The following is a 19,397-nucleotide window of genomic DNA, read 5'->3' on the forward strand; positions in this document are numbered from 1 at the left end:
AAATACAGGTCCAAAATCCAGTCCAGAGTCCGAAGTCCAAAGAATAATGAATGATTATTACTATTTGTTGAATACACAAAAACGGTTGACATCATCACTTCGTAAATTCATTCAAAAACTAATCCTAAACGAATTTATTTTAATTCCAATGACACGATAAAGGAACGATGAGGAGCGCAACTCATCTGCGCCAGATTCCGGGTTTAAACGAAACTGTACATACATACACATATGTTTCATTGAATATCCTATAGCATTAAATATACATGAACAATAAAACGGCTATGCATATTGTAAATATCAAATGTATCCAAAACACTGAACTACTTTCATAAGAATCTACAGTAATCATTTGCACGAAAATTTCGTTTTATACATCTATGTGGTAATACATAGTAAGGATTAATATCTTATATTCATATTGGTTATAATTGATTACGAATATACGAATGAAGAGTATACATCATAAGAACTAATAAGAAGTATACAGTGGACTGTAACTGTGAATTATCCAATTGGTCACTTCCTTTATTGTACGAACCTCGATATTTAGATGTTTCTTCAATCCTGTTTTGTACAACAATCGAAGTTCTATTGTACATATTTGATTGTTCTAACATATTCATCAGAATATGGTTTTTCAGAATATGTATCCATTGTAACCAAACGGTATCCTACGTTCGTCCTAATATCCTATACAATACGACGTGAGCTCCCCTTAGTTAGCAGTTGTATTGATTTCTATGATGGCGGCCGACCGGCGCCTGCACCGTCCACACTCGAGAAACCTAAAACAGCTTTTGTCGTGTTTTCCTCGAAATACATTAATGAATCGTGTACAGTGTCTCCTATCTATGTTATATATTTAAAGATTAATCAAATGTGCATGGCATACATATTACGTGAGTTCCTTTGTTAAATTTGGGACTTATTAACTACGGAACAACCGACGAAACGGCGAAGATTCGACAACGACGATGATGTTCGTATGTGTGCGAGGTCCTTGACGCGAAACCACCACTGGTGTTCAAATTCCTGACATGAGTCCAGTGATAATTTAAAAAAAAGACGGTGAGTAATTTTTTCGAAAGGATAAATGGTGGTTAAATACGAAAGAGAAGATTTAAGATGTTTTTGGTTATGTTCTGAGAGGTTCATTAGTGCGGACTGGAACAGCGTGCGAATCAAAATAGTTATAATAAGTCATGTGTACATATTTGATTATATAGAATGAATCACGTAACTGTCACACTAAGATTATTAATCCTCAATTAGAGATCTATTTTGATTATTTTTTCCATTAACATAGATGTATAACCTTTCAGACCATTTGGTACATAATTTTATTTATTAACCTATTAACCGAATTATAGCTTAAATCGCCATACTATACAAATAAATCTAATTTAGCTATTTTGTTCAATGATATATTTATGTGTTTGTTAGGATTTTTTATGAATAAAAGTGTCCAAGTGTCTATGTTCCTATTATTATTCACTAGATCTTCCCCTAGATTACAACCAATAGATAATAAAGTAGAAATTCAAACTTTTCTCAGAGGCAAGTTGACTGTGGTTAACTTTGGTGTAACTATTTAGTTTTACTTTTATTCCCCATTCACTTTTAAGTCTGATGTAGACTTGGCGAACAGTCGCGATCGAACGTCTAGACTCTAGAGGATTGCACCAAGTACATATTATATTTTAGATAAAATGTACGTGGCTATTTTTTTACCTTTCTTTACAATATTTCAAATTTTGTACCGTATTGTACGAAGAATACCTTCTTCATTCTTACATGTTGTATTATATTCGATATATTTAAAAATTTCTTTTTCTGTTCGCAAATTAACAAGGTTTAATAAGAAAATGTTTTATACAACTTCTCATCTTCTTCACTATACTATATTCAAATACTAACTACGCACGATAATTTAAATATTCATCGAATTAAATATTCATTGTTCGCCGAATAACAGTGAATTTGCTCAAACGTAGAGTAAAAGTTAAACATTTATACAACTACAGTTTGTTCCTTTTTTTTGTAGTGACCTTCGAAAAAAATTTTGCTTTACGTAAATGACATTGTATAAATAGTTTTGATGAATAATTTCGAAGTTTGCTGAATAAATAGTATCTTCTCGCGCGATAAAATTTAACTAACAGTTTAAATATTATATAAAATATTCTATTCTATACAGAAATATAAAAAATATTCTATAAAATATTCTATACAGAAATATTATATAAAATATTCTATTCTAATGATATTTATTCTTACTCAATGTTTTTATTTTTCTAACCTCAAAATTATTGTTTTTTAAATCAACAGTTTGTAGTATATATAATACATAAGTAATTAATCGTAAACATTTGCGTTATCGAATAGTTGCTTTTCTTTCTTTAAGTAACTTTCATTGTCCGGTCGCTCGGATAACATTGTAATTTACAAGTTAAACAAATCGTGTTTAGGATTAGATGCGTGTGGTATCTCGCCATGCTTGTTGCATTGGGGAGATTTCACTTTCGCTGCTTCTTCAATCTTAACAGGTAAATTCGCGGTTGGAAATGCAAATCGGTCCACGGTGAAATCGACAGATAGAGAAAGAGTGCCCGATCAAAAAGACAGGCATAAAGCGTAATAACTGATCGATTATAAGTTAGGCGATGTCGGTGGCGTTCATCATTTTGGTTAGATACGATATCAATTGTAGTTGAGGAAATACACATGGAAATTTTATTTATACCCTTCCGAGTTATATAAAGAGTTTATGAAAAAATAACTTTAAGGTTACGGACATGAAAATACTAATGACAGCAAATACAAATATTGAAGTAAAAATAACATATATATACATTATATCAAATGCATAAATTTATTCTAGTACATCATTAATTTTGAATTATTTTTAATTATAACATAAATCTTTTATTCTATAAAAAAATTTGTTTTGACGATTCAAATCATTGGATGACGGGATAATTTTGAATCTTTAAATAGAATTGTCAATAGATTTGAATTTGTTATAGCTTTTCTTGTGATTAGAGTAACTTTCACTAAAAAGTTTTCGAAATAATGCAGCACGATACAGAAAGATATAAGATGATATGTGATTAATTTGTACGATTAGAAAACAAGAGAGAGTCAAAGTACAGTAAAAAGGAAAATAGGTTGCCTATTGTCAGACATTTTTTTTTAATCAGTGTGATTGAAAGTGCATGTGTATACATAATTAAATCTTATCGCTTTTCTATAAAAAATAATTTAAATATTTAGATATTGTTAATGACAGTTAATGACGATTTTATCTAGAATCTTTAGTTAGATCTTAGAAATGTAATTGTCCTTTCTATAACATTTGAATTAAATAAACATTAAATCAACACAAATATTATTGCTTCTTCTTAGTTATTTATTTCCATTAATTTAAGCAGTATATATAATAGCATATATAAATAAATATTGATATGAAAGTTGTTGCTGTTATTAATCATCGTATATTTCTCGCTATTCTCTCGAGTCTAAACATTGACCTGAAAGTGAGGTTGATCGTAGCGAGTTCAAGCAACCGGTACAGAAGAAAGTGCGAGCCAGCCTCCGATCAAATCATGCGTCAGGAAAATGTTGAACAAATTGTCTTCATCGACATATGCATGCGCTGACATTGGCATTAGTTACAATGAAAACGTAGTTCATTATAAATTTCCTGTCTAAACGAGTCTGTTAATTTGTTTCATATTACATAAATTGAAAATTTATATTTCCAACATACACAGTAGATGTTTCTTTTTTTTTTTTAGTTATTTCCATGGATGATCGTTAGAGCATCAAATACCTTTAGAAGCCTTTAAAAAGATTTAGAAAAAGTCGTTTAAATACAGTTTTGATTTGTTTATTCATATTTTTAATTTCTTACGTTATGTAAAATTTTCTATATTTTCCTAAACAGTTCCAATCAAATCAATTTTGAATCGTCTCAAAAAATAAATTAATTAATAACCTTAAATATAAAGATAGGATGCAAAGGCCGAGATAACCTCCAAAAAGAAATAACACCTTATAATGAACAACGATAAACGAAAGTTAGAGTACAAGATAAATAATAAAATACTACAAAGCAAGAACCGCTTTCAAAATGAAACTTGTAAAACGTACGTAGTATACAAGATCAATCACCTTTCACCTTTTAAGATACCCACGAGTTGAATGCTATCGGAGATTGCTTTCGCAGGAATCGATAGAAGATGACAGTTGATACTATCGAATGTTTATTCGTTGTAGGGGAGGGGTATTAAACTCTGTTAGTAGAGGAATCCGTATCAAAGCAGACATAGTGTTCTCAAAGGATGAAACCTTCTGAATATTATGGGAATGAGGTAAAATGAAAGAAGATTTTTTAATTTACTTCTTAACTGCAAAAGAAAACCTTTGCTAGACATTTATCATGGTTCATTTAATACATACTAACTGAAGTGACAAAAAAGAAATAGCAGAACAGTGAAAGGATTAAATGCTATGGAAGTTAGTAATAACTGTTCATTAGAATTTATAGCTAAAAGAAAAAATAAATTCCTACTTAACGCAATTTTACAGAAGAAATTTTTAGAAACTCAATAAATAATACTCTCATAATTGTGGAATCAAATCGGCTTCGATTCATGTAAAACACGTATACTATCTCATTATTTCTTCCATAATATATTTCTGTTTTTTTTTATGCTTTCCTTTTTCGCACTTCTGTCATGTATAGTTGTTCGATAACTTGTAAATTCGATCGCATTGGAGGTCTAGTTATCGGTTGGTATGTGTAGATTCCTTCTTTATCATTGGTCTGAATTTTCTGAATTCAATGATGAACGATAATAACGATTTCACGGTTATAACGATCTGAAGAATACTGATGATTTCGACTGATTATACGTGTAGTTGGTTAGCTTCGGGAGAAAGGAAGTGTGGTAACCACTCTCTACCTGACAACTTTTTCCTTCGTTTCGACCGGTCGTTTCGCCAACTATCGACTATCGCAAGGCTCTGGAAAGCAGTTTCACTGAATCAACTATTTAGATCATATGCTAGATATAATAATTTCAAATTATTCCCCAACAAATAACGATTCGTGTAAAAGTTTTCATTTTTCTATTGCAGGCAATTCGAAATAAAAATGTATAAATAGATTCGTAGACAATTCCTCGAAAAATATGACGGAATTTAATTGTTCGTAATAATCTTTGATTATTTTATATTAATATTAATTTTAAAAGGAATCAGGGATAAATTTTGTGTTTTTATATCTAAAATAAGATAAATTGTTTAGAATTTTGTTTTTTTATATTTACATATACGTTAAGTTTCTTTTAGATACACATATTTTTGTTCGACTTTAGGTGAGTGACCATGTACGTATGTTTAGTTACAAACAAAAATATGTGTATCTAAAAGAAACGTAACGTATGTGTAAATATAAAAAAAACTAATATGTACTCTTTGTTGCATTATAATTATGTAATTACTGTAGGCAAATAACTTCGAGCTCTTTGAAATCTGAATACCATATTTTGTACAAACGGGGATGATTTTCAAATGTAGACTAAATTATCCTTCAGAAATTTAGAACTATTTTTTAAGACCGATTTCACATTTCTATAAGTAGTATACATCAAGATTATCCGCCACCACCGCGCCGACTGCGTTTCTGATGTTATGTAGTTTCTTACTACTAGCAGTGAGGTTAGAGTTCGTACGTTCTACAATACAAGTACAGTACAGTATAACACATCCTACACATACCAAGATTGTGAAAATTCTTTTCATCACATATGTATATGTATTTTGTCGGCTGTATGCTTATATTTTCTACTTATTTTATCGTAAATTGTTATTTCATTCGTATGATATAGAAGACTAAGAATCATAATGATATAAGTCAGATCACTGCCATTTTTCGTAACGATATAATATAATTTTCATATAATATTTAAAATATAAAATTTCGAGTTCTTTCCTTTAAACAAATTGCAGAAAGATCTAAATAAACTATAGTTCATCTAAATAAGTTATGTGTAAAGATCGCATTTCGTAATTCTGATAACGACGGAGGGTGACGATTTTTAAACAATGAAATATTTACGATCGGTTCTCGGGACGTTAGTAACAGTCAACAAATATTTAACGAACATAGTCAAATATTAACTCTTTGAATCCACACAACATTTCGCAATATTCATTTCCGTGATACAGGTATCCACGAATTCGAAGTATGCCAGTAGACCGTATTCTCGCGGCACGTATTACATATGTATGTAATTACAATATGTATAACTTATAGAAATAGATATACCATTTGTCGATGCACGTGCCGTCGTGGGAATAATCAGCTTATGTGATTTAATTCCATTATTCGAGTTAAGATAACAGATTAATCATCGAATTTTTTAAATAGTTATTAAAAGGAAGACAACAAGATCATGAAATTTTTATCATGTTAAAGATAATAAACATGAAATTAATCAGACGTTGAAAATGATATTTTTAAGTCATACAAAACATAAGAAAGATATAAAATTGTAGTCAGGATAAAATATACTTTTGCTGTAGTTTAGTGACTAAGTGTTGATATTTACTCTACTTCATTGTCTTTTCTGGAACATTAACTTATGCCCCTAAGCAAGTGCATACATTATTCTGATACAGAATACGAAATTACTGCTCCTTGTTTATATGACAGTAGTATCTGCATATTACTTGCTTATCCCTGATATAATCTTGTCATACGTTTCGCAACAATTAGCCAGCTGTCTGTTCACTGTTAATTTTACGGGTTACATGAATTAGGAATCGCGAGAATGACTGGATATATAATTCTCGTTTACTAAATAATTTTAACGAACCAAAGTGTATCGTTAGAGTAATTAAACATGTCATTTTTAATTAGAAAGATATGAATTTTTAATGGAAACATATAAAGCGTTCAATTAACCTTTTTCCAAAATCTCCAAATAAAAGAATTTTAGAGAATTTCAGAACGTCGAAAGAATTCATTCGTTGTACTATATGACAAAGATAACCTCGATTTAAAAGAGGGACTAACTACAAAATCCTGGATTTGAAGAGTTCTAGAAATATATAAATTGGAGAAATTTTTATTATAAAAAATTAAGATAAATCAAAACTCTATACAAAGTAGTTAACATAGAATGTGTTGTGGAATCTAAGTCCAACTTTCTCTTGTAATTTAATGAGAAATGCAAGAATCTGAGAGCATGTAGTTTATGTGTCCTGGCATTAATAAACGCACGTTATATTTTTAAATGTTCTGATGTTCAATTAGGACTTATACCCGATCCTGATATGCAGAATAAGCGTTGATACTATGTAAATGTTCTTTTCAAAGCATGAGTTCTCGATTCGTACATATATGTATCTATATACATATACATATGTATAGGAAAATTAGGAAAATTGCAGGTTAGATATATACATATATGTATACATATGTATAGGGAAACTGGAGTTAAATTAAAAAATGGTTAAGGCTAAGATATATTAGCTTCTGGTAAGATATTTTACTAGAAAATTTGGTTTCACGCCATATTATGCTTAGAGCAGTATACTAACTCTCCTAAACTTATGCATCCTCCAAATTCTAAACAATTAAGACTTCTCGTAGAAGATGTCTAACAGTTTTGTATTAAAGTGTTAAGTAATGAAAAACATATTGGTTATAAATATTGGCAAATTTTACAAAAGTTAATTTTCTCTAAAATGAAATTTCATATCAAAGAAATGTATTTCATATTCTTCATTCGTTTTTGCGTAAAGATCACGATACATTGCATAAGGCTAAATGTGTAAAATGTGTAATAATTTTGAAATCACGTAAATATTTCTTCGAGAATTGCAGCTTTGATGACAAGTATACCGCTTAATTCGCAAATTTTATAGGTTATAAAAATGCAAACGCGTACAATACGCGTGCTATTGCATCGTCATCGATTAATTTCACAAACAAGTACTGTAGCGTTCTAATTACGAGATCTTTAACGTCATTCGTTTACAATGAAAGTAAGAACTTAAATTCAAAACTTATCAACAAAAAAGGTTATCATGCACAAGATTAAAATGGCGTAGAAAATGAACATGAGTACTTTATGCAGGAAATACAATGTATAATTAAGCAAAGCATTATATTTTCACGGTCGTAAAATATGTTTAGAATGAAGTCTCGTGATAGTTTGTTAATTGCAACTTTCTCTAATGTGATATCAGATTTACAATATAGCAAACACATAGTTTAAAGAAACAGAGAAAATAATCGAAGAGGAAACAACATCACATTTGTTATATTAATCGTTCCATAAGTATCATTTTTTTTATTACTATAATTTTTATGAAATATTAATCTCTCTATATGGATTACTCAGTTTATTATAATTATTTCAAACGCTTTTGCTTATACTTTCACTGCTAATAATAATGAGTGTTATTTCGAAAAGTAAACAGTGTGATTAGTTAAATATTTTTATCCAGATTGCACACTATTTTTTAATTGGTATCAATGACGTTTCTGCTACACGTATAGTAATTGAGTTTTATATTATCACATCTTACATCTTTATAATAGTTATGTATTTCATTATCAATAGTAATGGCACTTGCTCATAGGCCATGCGTACGGAAGAGGGAAAGAAGTAAATCCGGATGAAAGTTTGCTCCGGGCGCAATTGGGTTCCATTGGTCTCATTCTGTCCGTGAAAACAACTTTTTTTATTTTTACCAATCCTCATTAACCACGCGAATTATTATAATTAAGGTCATGAACCATTGTAATAACACATAAAGAAAAATATCTAATTTTTAAGGAAATTCGGTAAGATACAAAATTCATCAAAAATTGCATTTTTTATTTCATTAATCTTAAGATGAATATTTTATAGATGAAAGTTTTGATCGAAGTTTCATATAAATACAAATGAAGAAAGTTTTGTATGAATAACTGTTTTGATTCAAGTATGTACTTATTCAAATGAGTCTTTTTAAAAGTAGTCGTTTAAATTATGTAAATAACATATTATGTAATAAATAAGAAATATTGAAATTCTACAAAATAAGAAAACATCTTGCGCGTGTATGTTTTTGATAGGTTATCTAAATGTTTTTAGAAATATTTCAAGTATAACACAAGATCTGTTAAATCCTTAAAATTAATTTTAGATCGACAAATCTAGGGTTATTTTATTAACCATATTCCGAAATTCAAAAGGTCAATTGATTAATTAAATGACGATGCAACGGAACTTCTGCGTGAACGAGCATTTTCTTGACCGAGATAAATACCAGGCCGAGCGAAAAAGAATGAAGCCGAAGCGCGAAGAAAAAAGCACAGGCCGGACTGCTGTATACTATACGCGTGTACGCCGACGAAAGTAACCGGCCGCGCTTTCTCCTTCTGCAGCCAGATTCCTTCAACTGTTTCTTTTTTGTCTCCATTTCCTCCTCCGCCTCTGACTTTTGTCAGAACACGAAGAAAAGGATGGGTCAATGATAGTTATGGACATGATGGGCATTCACGAGTCAAGCTTTAAAATGCCTACAAATGACTTAAGAGGTTATGTAGCACAACAATGAATAACCACCAATTTCTTTAATCGTCTTTCTTTCTTTTTAACTTTTTCAATTAAGCTTAAAAATCTAACTCAAACTATAAAACATTTACAAGTGATACTGTATTCTTTAAGAGGTCATGATTGTTATGAAAGCATTATACAATAATTGTGTTATAATGACAGTAGTAATCAGGAGATAAAATAAGATTTGAAAAAAAGTAGATACATATATACATGCATATATAACTTGTAACACTTACGTTACATTATAGGAAGATAAATCGCTTTCATCATCATCATACGGTGTTAGATACTAAACAGAAAATTAGACATTAATCATAACAAAAAGAAATTGACTTTTGGTTCCAGTAGACTTTTTTGCTTCTAGCAGAGGAATGTTAATTTATACTGTACTTTTTAGTTTTAATGTGGTCTATGCATCGATTATTGTAATGCATAACTGACAGAAACATTCCAATCAGTTGACCCCATTAAATGTATATGAGATGAATCGAAATTGGTTTTTTCTTACCTCCGTCTACGAATTCCTCGAAATAAGCATATGCTTCCTGTTCAAATTCATTCATATTTCATCCAATTTACGTTAAACAATTAATTAATGTTATATCCTTCAAATTAGGGTACAGAAAGTAGGGTTATGTATTTAACGATTTTTATGTCAAAGAGATTTTGACAATTGCGAATCTCATGAATTATTTCTCTTTTTTTTTAGGTTATCTTCGAACAGCTGCAGAATTTTGATCTAAATGCTAGTTGGTATGGGTTAAGTTTTGTCTCTCTTTTTTACATTTTATAATTTATCTTGGGACGGATGCAAAATGTTTAATTTAACGATGTCCGATATTTTGTAGTTGGTAGCTGGACATTTATGCAATTAGCGAGAATAAATCTTTTTTAAATTGCTTGCTATGTGATAAATGGAAAGGCAACTTAACTTGCTATTCAAATATATTTATAATGCAACAAAACACGTGGGTTTGTGATACGAAAATTTAATAGATTTGTTTAGGAAACGTAAGTTTTCGTCTGAAGATTATATCGAGGAATAAATAAATTTATATTTGATTTTAAATGCCTAAAAAATGTTTTCAAATAAGAGATAATTAAGACCCAAGAATTGGTGTATTTAAATATTCGGAAACGTGTTTTACGGTTAAAGGAGGACCACTGACCTGTTTTAATTCATCACTCGGAAGACGAGTTTTATGTTGTGTATCGCTTTCTCTTGGATCCATATTTACATCCTCACATCTGCCCGCGCGACATCTCTTAAAAGTCTCGTAAATAGCTCTGCATACTTAGCATACTTCTATCAACGCTTATACCACATACGAATTTGCTTATAATCCGATACTACTTTGATCCAATTTTGAATCAATAGATGGGTCAAAAGCTATAATTTCTATAAAACATAACCTTCCTTAATTATTTCAACTCCATTCTATTTCTAATTTCTAACAACAAAAAAACCAATGTTTATCTGAAGCTATTTAACAGTCTCCCTTAAACTGAACCATCTTAATTTCCCATCGCGCACTCACCCTCCTGTAATGGTACCATTTTGTACCTCTTCCTTTCCCTTTCTCTCGACCAGCAAGCATCTCCACCTGTCAAATCATTCAACCAAAAACGAGAGAAAAAACTCCGACCAAACATCCTAACCTTCACCTCGGTATCGAGGCCACGAACGAAACAGTCGTGTAACCAGTGCTCTCGAAACCGATCCGGCTGTGATTTGATCTGTCAGGCACACACAGCGTCGTTGGTAACGTTCCACAGTAATATACAAAGTGGTAATTTCATAGCCAAAATCCAAGTTTTTGAAACGTAACATGGACTTTGATCGGTCTTCATAATAACGATTTCTCTTGTGCATCCAATCTTTTGTAGGGCACGAACTTGTTTATGTCAACGTGTTTCTTAATAGTATTAGTCAAATCCAACCCAAACCGATATCCAATTCATTCCGTTAATCAATCAGCTGCCGATGCATGTAAGTCATAAAATATACATAAGTATGTGTCTAAATAAACTGCACAATATGCGTAAACTTCTTATGTATAATGTAAATAATGATCTCCGCATCTTAAAATGAATATCTTTCGATATTTGGATCATCAAAGCAATCATACGTGTTGTAAAAAAAAAATCACAAATTCAGTGTTTTCCAAAGCAACGTTCAGCCCAGATTTGTGTTGGGAAAAAATAGATATATATAAAGACATTTACAATTTTGGCGACGAAGTGCCACTTCTCAAAGCACTGTACATTCGAAGAACTAACACTCCCCTCGATTATAGCCCCCTCATTTGCTGTAACAGCAGAGGGGAGAGGAAAGCAAACGAATCGCGCGGGGTGGGACACGCGCCTTCATCGTTTTGACCGATTCCAAACGATCTATCCCCACGGATTCGATATAATCTTCGAAGTAGCGGAGGGGTTTTGGCCTCGTTTAACGTTTCACGTGCCGATGAAATCGTACCACCTCCGGGAACGTGAGGTTACCACCAGCAGGAGAATCGGCAGACGGACGACACCAAAGTTATAAAGTGGACCGGAGAAGAGGCTACAAGGCGCTGCCACTTTGCCGATCAACCTCGTCGTATGACGATCCTCTCGTCGTGTGAACGAGTACAAGCACCGATTCCTAGCGGCACCTCCGCTGGTGTCAGCTGTCCGACAGTAAATTTATTAAAACGTGTCATGTCACTTTGACAAAATCGCGACTGCGTGCAGGAGAGTAGATCGCAGAGTAATCGTAGAGGCGCTAGTGACTATTTGTTCTCGATATATACGATATTAGACCGCTTTTGTATAATATTTAATCGTATTTGACGTTCGTCGTTGGTGTGTGCGGGGAAGACAAGGATCAGGACGGTATCGCCGTTAGCTTCTTGACGATCAGTAGTATACGAGGTAAGAAACTCTCTGACCTTCTTGTGCTGAAATCTATTCAACTGCTCTTTGAAAATTCAACTTTATGTGCAAGTGTGAAAGAAAAACTTTAACTGGATGTCCTGTGGAAATTTATCTGGAAAATACGTGATTTTTGGGCATTTTTGAACAAGAGTAAGTCTATGAAAGTTTTGGATCCTGTTCCTGAAATTCTAAACTTTCTGAAATAGAAAAAGAAAAAAGAAAATTAAGAAAAATTGTAAATTCTTATCTTTTTTTTTGTACTCCCATAGAGCATGTAATTTAAAAAATTTTTGGGAGAAATATGGAGTTTTGGATAGAATTCTAGATGAGGTTCTTAATGAGGTGTACTTTTCCTTTGAAGAATTTATAATTGTTTTCATATTCCTCGTCAGAGATTGAAAGAAAATCAAAGATATCTCGAATAATAGAAAACTCGAATATTAGAAAAAATTATAAATATTGCAAAGGCTATTAGTATAATAAAATCATAGAAAACATTTTGATAATGCAACTAAATAACGTTTTGATAAAATACATATACTTAAATTTACTTAATTATTTAATCGGTCGAAAATTTAATTAAATGCTTTCACAATATCTGTCTATTTATACTTTTGTACTTTTCGTGTTAAAATTCGTGTTAAAATCGTTTAAAACTTCGAAAAAGATGGAGTTATGCTAAAGTTCAAAGCACCTCAGATAATACGGAACTTCAGTTAAACCAAGTTTTTTTAAAAACTTTAAAAAGAAAATTAAATTTCATTAACAGAAAGATGTAAATACCAGAATTAAATAAGAACAAAATCAACTACTATGTGAAAAAATATATTTAAAAAAAGAAAGAGAAACAAATAAAAAACGATACACCATAAACGAGGATGTCTAGAAATTAACATATCGTTCGACAATGGACAGCTTGTATGATGTGTCGATTGTGAGATATCCACGGCACATTCCATTGCTTACAGCAAATAAACTAGTCTTGTAAGTAATTTCACTCAGCTTCCAGAGATTACAAATTGATTTATCAGAGAGACTTTCTCCCGAGAAATCATTCGCTCGTTGCTCGTACCAGCCATTTGAAGATCAATGACATTGTAGCTGCATATTCTGCCAACGATTAATAAAAATCAGAATTTATTTTCTTCAAAATCATATAAAAACATCGGTTCGTTCCAATGGTTTAATCATAAGGGGAGAAACTGTTTTAGAAGAAGTTGTAACTTCTTTTTTCGGGTAATTTAACCTCGATGATTGGCCGTATTTATTTCTTTAAGTGAGACTCAAAAATGATACTTTCGGTGAGTGAATGTATAAATTGGATGAAGCGTTGTGTGGTAGTTCCAATTACTGCATACCATATACGCAGTGTCTTACAATAAAACGATAAATTCGAAAGTGAAATGATTACGTATATGAGAATGAATCAGAAATATAGAATAAAGCCTTCTGATGTAAGGCTTCGTTTTCAAAGAAATTGAATTTGAAAATTTTCCAAATATGACTACGCACAAACAAATTTCTACTGACGCTATTACTGTTAGTCCGCCTGCAACGTTTACTGACGCCGTTTACATATTAGATCGTTTAAATCCACGCAGTTTTTCTCAGGTTTTTGTTTTGAAAATCCCACGAAATTCTTAAATACACTCCTAAGTCTCTAGAATATCATCCAATAGCTTTTATTTGCTACATGTTACCTTAATTTTTTAAGCAAAGCAAAATTTAAACAGAGATATAAAAATAATAAAAAAGTGTTTAAAATTATTGATCGAAAATGACCCAACATGCAGATGGAGAGTTAATTATACGTCGATAAATAATTAATTTTACAATATTGGACGGTTTAAATATAAGCAAAATTTTCCATCCTTTGACAATTCTATAAAATAATGAACATGAAAGGAAATAAAAAATCTTATACAAAGAGAAAATTTAATATCAATATCAATCTCAATATCAATATCTAATAAATCATATTTTCTTATATATAATAAAAAAATCAACAAAACTTTAAAGAAATAGTCGAACAAGTTTCATTAACAAGAAGCATGAAAACAGCGTCAGATTTCGCGGATCCAATCAACGCTCCATAAGGTGGTTTAATTAATGCAAGATGAAAGCTAAATTTGCCATACCGGGGGGAGAACATGCACTTGCACTTGCTACAAGTTCACGGCGAAGTTAAACCGCAAATGAAAGTAGACATTCCTAAGTTGCTGTCGGAGCATCGACCCAACTCGAAACCTGAGCTGTTCGAAAGATCCAACGAAACGTGTTTTCCCGCAGACGATTAGGGAGATAGCGTTCGGTTTGACAGGTATAACGTGAAAGTTACATATGACGTTTCCAACTTTAAGTGAACGGCCGGATAACGCGCATAGAAGCTGCTCATTAAGCGTAGAATAATAGCGGTAAATCGCACGTGCACGATCGTGCGCACGTTCCGCACAGGAAATCTTTGATTCATTTTTATTATAATCATTCGTTTAGTATGTGTACCGTTTGACCGGTCTCATAAAAATTCTGCTGTAATTACAAAAAAGTTATAGAATTATAGCTGACTATTATAGTAATTAAATATTCGTTTTCTAGAATACAAATGTAAATTAAAATAGGCATGATAATCGTTTGTAATTAGACATAAGCATATATATGAGCTTACAGTTACTGTCGTGAAATGCATTGTAAATCTGGAATTATCCATTCACAAGTGCAATACGATTTAATCTTGTTTCAGGCAATGGCAAGCTTAATTAATTCCACAGCAACTTTAATAAATGATGCCTACAATTACTACCTCTGGACGCTATCCCTTGCCGGTAAACAGCCATATTAAAATTATAAATACAATTTTCTTTCGATACTAAATAAAAAATGCATTATTTCAAACCTTAATGTAGCTAATTATTATAATTTAATAATAGTTTAACAATTAAATTTAGTAACTACGCATTTACAGATGAACGAACGAGAGGATGGCTTCTGGTCGATTCGCCAAAACCTACATTGATATACACTATGTTGTATTTACTCATTGTATGGGCCGGGCCAAAGATCATGAGAAATCGAAAAGCCTTCAAGTTAACGTGGGCACTCGTTCCGTATAATCTTGCGATGGCCTGTCTTAACGCGTACATCGCGATACAGGTACATTGTTTTCGCTATTAAGGGTTGGTTATGCATTCCATGACTCTGGTATCTTAATTTGTCATATTTATTATTTGCAGTTATTCGTAGCTTCCACCAGGTTACGTTATAGTTATGTATGTCAGCCGATTAGGCACGTGACTCGTCCAGACGAATTGCAGGTACATACTAATACAAACTTTTAATTTAAATTTAATTGATTGAAAAATAAAATAACAACTTTTCTGTTAGATTGCTCATGCAGTCTGGTGGTACTACTTTAGCAAACTTTTGGAGTTCTGTGATACGTTTTTCTTTATCTTGCGGAAGAAGGATAATCAATTAAGTTTTCTTCATGTTTACCATCATTCCACTATGTTTTCGTTGTGGTGGATTGGTATCAAATGGGTTCCAAGCGGATCTAGTAAGTATTTATCTGTGTCCAATTCTTTCCAAACAATTATAGAGATATAGATAACTGACTATGTAAATACGTAACTTGCCACTTGTGTTATCGATTATAATTTATTTCAAGTTAAACTATCCTACCGATCGATATAGTTTCTAAACACTTTTATTTACATATTTATTTTTTTAATTGCAATATTCGAAAAGAAAACTCATTTTAATTAAAAATAGCATCGAAATTAAATATAAATTAAAAAAAATTCATTTTTTAATCATTGTTAATTTCAAACTAGAATACTTAAATATATCAATTTATACTACTTTATAGAATGAGCTATTCCAGTCAATAACTCTTTTTTGTTTAAAATTAATATTTGAAGCGAAAACTTGTTTATATTTCTCATAAAATTTTGAAACGCAACTATTCGTCCACTTTCTCCTTCTTACTTCTAGACCGTTCAATGATTGTTTAAATGAATATCATTGGTAAAATACGATAAAAGTATAAAATCTGCTAATAAACATCTGCAGTAACGTATGCCACGTTAATTACTAACATATCTACTTTCTAAATAGCATTAAATGCAATATTATTATATTATGTTGTAATAATAATATGTAATATGTAATTCATTACATTACAGTAAAGCTTAAGCTTGAACCGTATTAAACAATATATTTTCTCTAGATTTGTTTAAATTATACACATTAATTCCAGTCATGCTAATCGATGAATCCAAGATTTTATAGAAAGTTCACGCAATTATAGGAAATTATAATATCTCTTGGTTTATGTACAAAACATATCATAATATCTCTAGACATTTATGAATTACGAAATTAGGAGGGAAATCGTAGGGTCTCGTTTTCACTGAAATAAAAAATACTTTTTGAAGTATGTAATCACATGTGTATTAAATTTTTTAATTTAATATGTATTCCTTTTTTCTTTTCAACTTGTTAGAATGAAATATTTAATAGAAAATCCTTTTTTTTTAGCTTTCCTGCCAGCCATGGTGAACAGTTTTATCCATGTCCTCATGTATTCATACTATGGCTTAGCCGCATTGGGACCCTCTGTAGCTAAATATCTCTGGTGGAAGAAATATCTGACAATTCTTCAATTAATCCAATTTACTACTGCCTTGATCCTCGGCATCAATGGGATTCGGTCGGGATGCGATTTCCCACTCTGGATGCAGTATGCTCTTGTTATTTACATGGTCTCTTTCATCGTTTTATTCGGAAATTTCTACGCTAAAGCCTACATTGCCAAGGTAAATTTGTTGGAAGTCTCTCTATATTGATGCTAACTGTAATATTAACATTTCTAATAATAATTTTTAGGGTAAACAAGCATACGCTGAAAGACAGTTAGAAAAAATGAAGGCGGATACGCAATTGAAGAAAAAAATTACCGGCGCAGCTATGTGTAACGGAAACATTACGAATGGACACGCCAATGGATATGCGAATGGTGTATCTAAGAAGATTCAGTGAATAATACACTCCTAAGTCCTTCGTTAAGATATTAAGATCGCTTGAACTGCGGTATATTTAGTTACAAAATAAAAGTGAACAAAAATTCTTGAAAAATAATTCGATCGGTAACGATAATTTAGAACCGGAAGTTATTTGATCAAAATCTTTAGTTCATACAACTGCCACTTTGTTCGTGACGAGTGACGTTCAGTACACTATACTTATATATATATCGTTGCAGAAAGATCGAGTTTAATAAAAGAAACCGATATTTCTTTGACGAATTAAGATAAACGCGACTATAAACTTACCGGCCTGCGATTTTTTAATTCTTGGATCAGCAGCACAAAGTTCGACGGATCGCTGGTCTAAGGTATTGTAAATACAAATTAGTCGAGTATATTAGCAGTTTAGTCGTCAGTAGGCGAATTACATAAGATCCAGTGTGATCAATTATGATAACGTTATATAAGTTTAAACTAAGCGATCTTTTGCGTTCGACGGTTCAAATCTGCCTTGTAAAACAGAAAAAAACAAAATGAAACAGATCGTCGTGTCGGAAACTGCCTTTAGATTTTTCTCTCAGTGAATCTAAGGTTAGAATTCAAATATGACGGTCACGTTAAAGTTGTAAGTACCAATATTTGCACATTTGACGTCTAGTTAATGTTGTATCGTGATATTCGAGTATGTTACAGTCTCTCTTTTGAATAAATGGAAAACAATATTCTAACACGATCATGAACTAGTATTCATGAAAATGTAAAGAACTTGAATTTAAATGTTGTTGTTATATATCTAAGATTATCTTTGTACATTATTTAATGATATCTTTAATGAATATGATTTCTTTGGAGTAACAAAAGATATTCTTTTATTAGTTATATTCGAAGATTTGTTTGTTTAATAACAAACTAGTAGTAATGTCCATCCTTTCGTTCGAAACAAAAGCTGATTCACTATGTCAATTGGTAAGATATTGATAAGTTAGATAAATATTTATACAAAACGTTTTTCTACAATTAATATTCTACATACAGATATTAAATACGCATAATAAATTAATTGCGTGCAAAAAATTTTATACGTTCCAACCAAAAATATCAAAACAATAAGACTTTTTATACATAAAGACTTTCTGGAAATTTGGATGTTTTATTGCACAAACGAATAACTCGTCCATGAAGCCATAGATTATCGCAAAACTTTTACAAAGTAAATGATCATGATCGCTTGTAAAAATTAATTTGAATTGTCTAGGCATGTTTGTTTATTTAAACTATTCCTAAACATTATTAGTCAACAAAACACTGTTAATACATTTCATTATTGGCGTAATATGTAAAGAACGTTGCAACTGTTATAAAAACGGCATTGCTGTGCAATGCAAAAAACTAAAAGATGCATTATGTTCATTTCCAATAATATTTGTTCACTATAACTTTCCAATAACATTAAAAAAAAATGACACGAACCAACAGATAAACTTAGATATAAAAGAGGTTATAAAAATGTATTATGTTGTATATTGTCACTATAACATAAACATGTACGTATTAAAATCAGGCTAAAATGTCTGTTACTGTAAGGATATTTGTTTCTTATATTAAATTTCACTGGATGATATAATGCTGTAGTTCCGGAATAAAAGATGCCGAGTTTCGTTTGATTAAAATTTCGAAAAAATGGTCTACCCACTTTTTTTGTACTATTGCAACAGGTATGAATAACATTAACGAAAAAAAACCCTTTATCCTTACATGAATGTTTGAAACAAAATAAGTAAATAAATTATGGGTATTCACTGATTCTCTCATAATCTCTCAAAATCTAAAA

At 31.2% G+C, this 19,397-nt stretch overlaps 1 protein-coding gene across 2 annotated transcripts; it reads left to right on the top strand.

Moving 5' to 3' along the window:
- The first annotated feature begins 771 nt into the window (after positions 1–771).
- On the top strand, positions 772–18,807 carry LOC126915689 (elongation of very long chain fatty acids protein 4-like). 2 transcript variants are annotated; one of them, XM_050720580.1, is made up of 7 exons: positions 772–1,071; positions 15,283–15,364; positions 15,505–15,692; positions 15,773–15,853; positions 15,924–16,095; positions 17,079–17,356; positions 17,427–18,807. In XM_050720580.1, exons 2-7 carry the CDS (start codon positions 15,286–15,288, stop codon positions 17,577–17,579), a joined length of 951 nt encoding a protein of 316 aa, XP_050576537.1. In that variant the 5' UTR covers positions 772–1,071; positions 15,283–15,285; the 3' UTR covers positions 17,580–18,807. The 2 variants fall into 2 exon arrangements, with proteins under 2 accessions (XP_050576537.1, XP_050576538.1); XM_050720581.1 differs by lacking the exon at positions 772–1,071 and adding an exon at positions 12,103–12,539.
- Positions 18,808–19,397: the final 590 nt, after the last annotated feature.

Source organism: Bombus affinis, chromosome 4 (assembly GCF_024516045.1).
Source record: "Bombus affinis isolate iyBomAffi1 chromosome 4, iyBomAffi1.2, whole genome shotgun sequence".
NCBI classification, from domain to species: domain Eukaryota; kingdom Metazoa; phylum Arthropoda; class Insecta; order Hymenoptera; family Apidae; genus Bombus; species Bombus affinis.